At 40.7% G+C, this 8,143-nt stretch overlaps 1 protein-coding gene across 1 annotated transcript; it reads left to right on the top strand.

The window, feature by feature from the left end:
- The first annotated feature begins 352 nt into the window (after positions 1-352).
- Positions 353-7,144, top strand: LOC124256356. Its single transcript, XM_046690356.1, has 3 exons — positions 353-428; positions 4,908-5,193; positions 5,743-7,144. Exons 1-3 carry the CDS (start codon positions 375-377, stop codon positions 6,717-6,719), a joined length of 1,317 nt encoding a protein of 438 aa, XP_046546312.1. The 5' UTR covers positions 353-374; the 3' UTR covers positions 6,720-7,144.
- The last annotated feature ends 999 nt before the right edge of the window (positions 7,145-8,143 follow it).

Below are 8,143 nucleotides of genomic sequence, written 5' to 3'. Positions count from 1 at the left end.
ACTGTCATCATGAAACAGACATAAGTTCGGACCAGAACACGTGCAGCCACAGAAAGACATGCCGCTCAACCATTGGATTATTCAAAGAGCACGTTTGATGGCCACGCTCACACCGTCAACGTCAGCTTTGTCAGGTACTGTAGAAACAGAAAAACGAATAATGGCTAAAAAAACAAACTAATTCAATGTTCATATTGGAGATGAGTTACAGATCCACGTGGATGGTTTATAATGGGAATAGTAAGTAATATTGATTTACATGACATTAACGTGTAACATGCAGACTGGCGGCGTCCCTGATGGGCGATGAGTCAGATTAATGATATTTGTGATGTTTGCATCATATTTCCACATTAAAACAAACCTCCAGCAGGATGGCAACACAGTACATACGGCTGGGATTCCTGTGTTTGATAGCGCTGTTAGATGTAAGTACATATCGATATATAGATCGACCTACGTAATTAGGATACGGTGACGGGTGTCAACCACCTCAGCGAGCCTGACCGCCTGATCTCGTTAGTCGCCTCTTACGACAGGCATGGGTTGCAAAAGATAAATTCTAATCCGAATCTTTACGGGACCACGGCGATGTCGTCTGCATCTTCTTCAAAGTGTACAGTGGTAAAATTTAACGAATGCACAGGTTTTGACATTCACCTTTATTAACCATAAAATGTATTATTATTTACGGAAAAAAATAACCATAAATGTAGCATAAGTTGTTTAAGCGATGCTGCACAGTCTGGTTTTCGGCTATCATTGTCCTTTGTCCCCAACAAGCGCTTTCTGCTGTATGCAGTGATTTTGGAAGAGCTGTTTTAAGTTTGCATTAAAACCCGGTAGAAGTAGGACACCAAGGAACTTGCGATATTTTGTGAGGGAGGTCTGAATGTTGGCCTCTTTTCCTGAATCTTGTAATTTTATTCATTAGTGTCAAAAACGACATGGAATGCAATGATTAACATATTTATCATAAATTTCAAGATCACATATGCTGGTCTGCATACTGTATTTTCATGACGCCATCTACGCATTTCAGCTCGAACCATGATTCAGTAGCATTTTAAAAACCAATTTAAGCAAATTCTGAAGCATTTCAAGAGCAAGTTCATGCAGATTCGGTATCATTGCAGGAACCAGTTTATGCAGATTCTGTAGCATTTCAAGAACGAGTTACAATTGCACGTTATCATGTTGCATAACATAGTGCCGACGATTGGCATCCGCTAGCAAGGTGTTGCACATTCGTATTTTGAGATCGATATTTCATTTCGCGTATATTAATTGATCATTAGGTCATGACATATGTCTCAGATACAGGTGCACACACTGACTGAAATAACTTACCTAGCTAGAAACAGGAAAAAGGAAAAAAAAATCTTCAAAAATGTTCATGAAGCAAGTGATGTTCAGTGCATGCCAAGTATCTCATATTGGTCAGCACTAGCTTTCAGTCAGAATCTAACGCAATAGTCTAGACAAATTGACATTTGCTTTTCCTTGATAATGGACACGCTTCGACAACATTGCGTCCCAAAGATAGATAGATAGATAGATAATCTTTATTTCCTCCGAAGTCGAAAATACAGCAGGTTGTAACATAAGTTATATATATGTATTTACAGGTTACAGAGTGTGATAATCAAAATTAGAAAAGGTATTTTAGTTGATGTAGCCAGGGTTTTACAGAGCTTGCGATAAGTTTTATACATTTAAACCACATTTCTTGTTCAAGCTCTTGAGCATATACATTTGGTAGACCACCGAGCATAAATGAGACAAATAGATCTTCATCATTCCATAAACTGACAAAAGTGTCAACATCTAGCATGTTTCTACTACTTTGTATGAGAGTACAGTGTAGAAATACATGTTTTACAATATCAGAGGAAACTATGCCACATTCACACTCAAGAGATTGAATGCTCAGTCTGCTGATACGTAAAAGAGCAGCAATATTATTGGAACACTCTGGCATTTTATAGCAAGCAGACCATAGTCTGTGAACATTTTTAGGATATCTTATAGTCTGATATCTTTCAAGGTTAAGTCTCAACCTCGTTACAGAAGCAACACATGAATCCTCAGCTTTAAGTATTCTTTCTTTAACCAGCACAGACCACTCAGCCTTCGTTAAGAAGGAAGATTGGTTTACATAGTTGTATAAATGCATATCTAGGTCATACATTGTGACAAGATTAAGCATATGGAAGATTGGCGATGACTTGCAAAATCGCTCTTTCTCAAGTGATGAGGTTTGTCTGTACTGACAGAGTCTATGCACAAGCACTTTCTTAAAGGCAAATTCAGTATCGCTGTTACATAGTTTACCGAGAAATAGCAAGGACTTCTGGTGCATATATCTTCGCAGTGTGAACAGGGTGAGACTGTCTCTGGCTATTGTGGATGATCCACGTTTTGAAAGGCCTTGGATACTCTTACAAAACTGGCTTTGTACAGTTTCCAGCATATCATATTCCTTCTCAGGTAAACGGGCCAATACATTACAAGTGTACAAACCGCATGGCAGAATAATTCTTTCCCAAATACGGATACAACAGAGTGGGTCCCAAAGTGTGTGTTTGATATTCTTGACGGTGCATGATGAAAAAACGGATACACTGTAATCCTTGACTGTACAAAATATGGCAATTACGTGCTATAAAAAACCCTATTTGCTTTCCTGTTCAGTATGGTTTTAGCCGTTTTTAGCAATAATTCAGCAATATCACGGCGGGGGACACCACAAATGAGTCAGTGAGTTAAATTTTAAAGTCACATTGACAGTATTTCAGCCATATCATGACTAAAAAGTTGAATTTATAAAAAGAGAACAACTGTCAACCAAGGACAGTAAAAACAGAAGATCATATATTTAGACATAAAACTAGTATGTAAAGACTTTAATGCAATATACAAACAGGCTATAGATCACCAACAACTGAAAGTAGATCACCATACTGAGGACCATGGGGTCTTACGGTGTATGTGCTACCCGCATGGGCCCTAGCTGGATTTACACCTCCCTTCGGTCGTTCACCATGAGCTTCACACATTGTACCCATATGGGGAATCGAACTCGGGTCTTCGGCGTAGCGAACCAACGTTTTGAGAACCTGCACATTAATTAGCAATCTGATAAAATCTATACTTTATGGAATAGCCATGACGACGCCACGTTTCCAAGATGACTAGTGCAGCGCTCAATGAAGGCTAGTGAAACATTGTGATATAGGCAGGGGCGGTGGGGTAGCCTAATGGTTAAGTGTTCGCTCGTCACGCCGAAGGCCTGGGTTTGTTCCCCACATGGGTACAATGTGTGAAGCCCATTTCTGGTGTGCCCCGCCTCGACATTGCTAAAATGCGGTGTAAAAACTTCACTCACTCATTGAGTAATCCGTACGTGTACTGGCCGTGTTGACAATCTGTAGCCAACATTCCATTGCTAATCACCAAGCTTACACTTACCATAAGCCATAAAAATGTGTCAGTGGCGAGACGCAATCTGTTGCTTGTGTTTAGCCTTAAAGATACCAGTCTGTGCATATTTCATGTGGCACTTCGCATCGATTTAAATGCAGCCCTACTGTGCAGAATAATCAAGAAAACCATTGACAATGAGATTAGTCTCACATCCTTGGCTCCTATAATGAAACATTGGGATACTTAGACATGCTTCACTAGAATACAAATATTTACTAATGGAAAAAAGTAACTGTGCATTACTTTAAATTGCATAAAATAAAAGTTATTTAAAAAATAACCTCACATAAACATGTGGTATAGCACTTTGCATGATGTCGTGCGGCACGTACACTTTGTTCACAATGAACTTTTTGCATGCTTTTTGACACCTGAAGTTCAATTGGGACAAGTGTTGGTTCAGACATTCTCCAAGCTTTATTCAATCGCTTAGTGTTGTCTATACGTCGTCGTTTTTCAAGGCTGCATCAACACCAATCGTGGACACACACGATACTGAATTTGGGGACATTTGACACCATATTTCTTCAAGGGCGTGTCACGATGTTTGGTGTCAAATCATACAGATTTCGGTATCATCCTTTCAACAGTTACACAGTTTTTAAGTAAAACACAACAAATCATGTTATTATCTGCATTACAAAATGGCAAAACATCAAATAATGCTCGGTTACTTTATTCCAGTAGTATATGTTTGCTAAAGAGCACTTTACAAGTATGTCATTGAGAACGTCTGCGTCCTCCTATTATCAAGACCTGTAAAGATCCGGGCAAGAATTGGTCTTCAGGAACCCGCGCGTGTCGTAAGAGCTAACTCACGGGATCAAGTGGTCAGGATCACTGACTAGGTTGACACATGTCATCGTATCCCAGTTGCGTAGATCGATGCTCATGCTGTTGATCAGTGGTCCAGACTCGATTGTTTACAGACCACCGACGTACAGCTAGAATATTGCTGAGCGCGGAGTGAGTGAGTACGCAAAAAGTTTACGTCACATCGGCAAATTTTCGGCCATATAGTGACGAGAAACATTTGGTTTAACTATCAGAAATATCTGTCGCAAAGGACACCAAAACATTAGCAAGTTATCATTTTGAATCTAAAAACTAACCATTTCAATTGATAAAAGACTTTATTCAACACAAAGATCAATATTACATGTCATACCAATAAAATACAAGCTATATACCACCAGTCACCAAGGCCAGACCACCTTATTGGGCATCTGAGCGCGGCGTGAAACATCAAACAAACAAACAAACGAACAACAAACACTGGGTTTCCTGGGCTCGACAAGATTAATTATAAACTTATTAACAACAAATCTCACAGTTGAATCAATTAGACTATAAAACAAAGCAATTGGAATAGTCAATGTTTTAGTTTATACTTCAATAATGTTCCTTTTGTGTATCCACAGGGCATGCTTGACAGTGGATTCGGAACGGCACTTCGAGACCTACAATGCATCTACAAAGTCACATTACAGCAAGTCAGTCTGTTGCCTCCAGTTATTGCAGCAGGTAGGGTGATTGGATCCCTGCTGTTCTTGAAGATCCGTGGTCACTTCGACCTGTACGGTCTTACAGCCACAACCATGACCACGGCTTGCTGTCTGTTGGCTGTTGTACCCGTTGTTCCTTCTCTGTGGATGGCGCTAGTGGTAGCAGGTGGGGTAGGACTGGTCACCGGAATTGCAGTGCATGGTAAGTAAGTGAGTGAATGTGCAACTTTAGTTTTACGCCGCTTTTAGCAACATTCCAGCAATATCATGACAAGGGATACCAGGCATGGGTTTCGCACATTGTACTCATGTGGGGAATCAAACCCTGGTCTTCCGCATGAACGCTTCAACCACTAGGCTTAACACCGCCCTTGTGCATGGTAACACGTAGGTCATCGTCATGCGAGTTATTGATTCTCGCCATCAAACGTTCGTAATGTCTCGAATGCAGCGCAACACTTTTGCTAAATATGCTGAAGCTACTACTACTACTTCTGACATCGGGGGCGGTGGGGTAGCCTAGTGGTTAAAGCGTTGGCTCGTCACGCCGAAGACCCGGGTTCGAATCCCCACATGGGTACAATGTGTGAAGCCCATTTTCTGGTGTCCCCCGCCGTGATGTTGCTGGAATATTGCTAAAAGCAGCGTAAAACCAAACTCAGTCAGTCAGTCAGTCTGACATCGATATTTCATCTTGCCAAAATAAATGGGTTAATGGTAGAGACAAATTACAACACACTTTCCTTTGCAGCAATGATGGTCTTGTCCGGAGAGATGAGCAAAGGACATGCGGCTTCCATCCATATCAACAGCCTCGCTATCTACATCGGAGAATTCATCGGACCGTTGATCATTTCTTTTTTTCTAAGTGACAATGACTACCATCTTGAACACAGCACTATCAGTGCTCCTATGCATCGCAGTCATAATGATACATTTGTCTCACAGAACAGCAAAGACGAAGTATGCAACCATTTCAGATCGAATGTAATGTATGGATTCTTTTTCATCGCAAGTCTAGGAATAATCGTGTTTGCTGGTTATCTATTCTCAGTACAGCTGCTTCATGAAGACATTCGCATTAACGACAGTCACGTAAAAAAATACCAAACTATCAAAGCTCACCCCTATGACAAGTTTGATGTCATAGTGATACTTATTATGTTGATATACACGACTGTCTGTGCACCGATGATCTTTGTATATGGTCAGTTTTTACCAACGTTTGGAATTTACTGCAGTTTATATAGTAGCACCAGACTGGTGACAAACATATCATTATCTTTTTACGCATGCACCATAGTTGGTCAGCTGCTTGGTGTGTTTAGCAGCCAAGTTGTTACACAAACTGTTCTTATCAATATCTGCACCACTGGAGGCATGCTCTTATCTAGCATGCTCATTTATGTATCAGAAATAAATACAACATGTTTATGGATAGGGACAAGTGTTTTAGCAATAGTATGTGCTCCTGTGTTCTCGGCTGTTGAGACATGGGCTCTTGGTGAAAATGAGCACAGGCATATCTTATATGGGATATCATCAACAGCCGATATGGTGGGATATTCTGCCATGTCTCTTCTGACTGGGCAACTGATGGCCTGTGCATTTGTCCAAATGCTAAACTATATTATGACGGCTGTTTCACTGCTACAGCTTTTATTGATCGTTTTATTGTATCTGACGTTAAAACGAGGTAAACAGGCAACCTCAGGGAGCGGAAGCTAGTCTTACTTTGAGAGGATGACAGTACTTGACAATGGACAGAGGCCATGTACAACGACTGTGCTAGACAATGTACAATGGTCATATACAATGACAGTGCTAGAAAATGGACAAAGACCATATACAATGACTGACAAGTGTGCTAGACAAAGACCATATACAATGACTGACAAGTGTGCTAGACAATGGTCATATGCAATGGCTGTGCTAGAACATGAGCAAAGGACATATACAATGACTGTGACTGACAATGGCCATATTCAAGGACTGTGCTAGACAATGGAAACAACAGGTCATGTACAATGACTGTTAAAATGGACAATGGCCAAATACAATGACTCAGAGAAACAATGGACATTATCACACATAAATGTCACTTTCTGATTGGCTGAGCGCTCTTCTATCATTTCCAATGTACCCCGCTTACAAGCGAGTAACATTTCAATGTACCCCGCTGTCAATGGCAACTCATTTGGTACTTCATGGTAGTAATTCTTTATCTCGAATAACATTGAATCACGTATGATGTACGGACATTACCGATGTTTTGCGAATGCAAATCGATGGAAGGGAGATAACTCTAAATATGTTTTTCTCGTCAGCAAAATCTAGCATGGCTACAAAAAGATTTGTACCCGTGCTTCAAACAATTCAAAATTAACATTAAGGTGTTCGGTAAGATAAATACGTTGTTCACTGGTCCTTCGGGGCCCACGGGTTGATGTACCCTCGATGTTTGTTTATGTTACCTTCGCCTTTCGGGCTCAGGGGACATAAACAAACATTGAGGGTACATCAACCCATGAGCCCTTCGAGACCAGTGAACAACTTATAATGTCAGCATACATGAACTGTCTTAACATCTAAGAAAGAACATTTAGAATACATGCTCTTTACCCTCAGATAAATCTACTGATCAATAAGTGTAGTTATGTTTTGTTCTACTGCTGACCTGAGAAGAACCTGGTTGGAATTTATCTTCAGCAACATATGCAATGGCTGTGCTTGACAATGGATCTGAGCATAAATAGTTAGAGACAAAGTGTCTACAATATGACAGCATGGAAGCTGTCATCTTTCCGACGTTTTTGTCACATTATCTCACACGGAATTGAAGCAGTTCCAACCTTCGATGTCTGTCGTCATGTCCAAAACGTTGGAGCAGGCTCTTTCTGCACTTGAAAGTGAGTCAGATGCTTTTTGCTCAAACGTTTTGTGACCAAGTGAGTGAGTGAGTGAGTTAAAATTTAATGTCACAAAGGTGACCAAGATTATATCGGGTGCAGTTCCTAGGTTTGTTCACGTCAACACTTATCTTGCCACCCGTGACGATCCGGGTTAGAACCGGTCTTCATCAACACGTGCTTGTCGTCAAAGGGGTTGTCAGGCTCGCTGACTTGGTTGACACGTTATCGTATCCCAGTTGC

The sequence above is a fragment of the Haliotis rubra genome, unplaced genomic scaffold (assembly GCF_003918875.1).
Source record: "Haliotis rubra isolate DU_JTF1 unplaced genomic scaffold, ASM391887v1 Scf1160, whole genome shotgun sequence".
Taxonomy (NCBI): Eukaryota; Metazoa; Mollusca; class Gastropoda; order Lepetellida; family Haliotidae; genus Haliotis; species Haliotis rubra.
Note: the sequence above shows the minus strand (reverse complement) of the source record. Positions and strands in the feature narration are given on the sequence as shown.

What these genes read in the sequence shown, in the direction of transcription:
- LOC124256356 (XM_046690356.1), top strand. Translation starts at nt 375, where the DNA reads ATGGCAACACAGTACATACGGCTGGGATTCCTGTGTTTGATAGCGCTG. An exon ending in GTTTGATAGCGCTGTTAGAT is followed by an intron (nt 429 to 4,907) that starts GTAAGTACATAT and finishes GTGTATCCACAG; the next exon opens with GGCATGCTTGACAGTGGATT. An exon ending in CACCGGAATTGCAGTGCATG is followed by an intron (nt 5,194 to 5,742) that starts GTAAGTAAGTGA and finishes TTTCCTTTGCAG; the next exon opens with CAATGATGGTCTTGTCCGGA.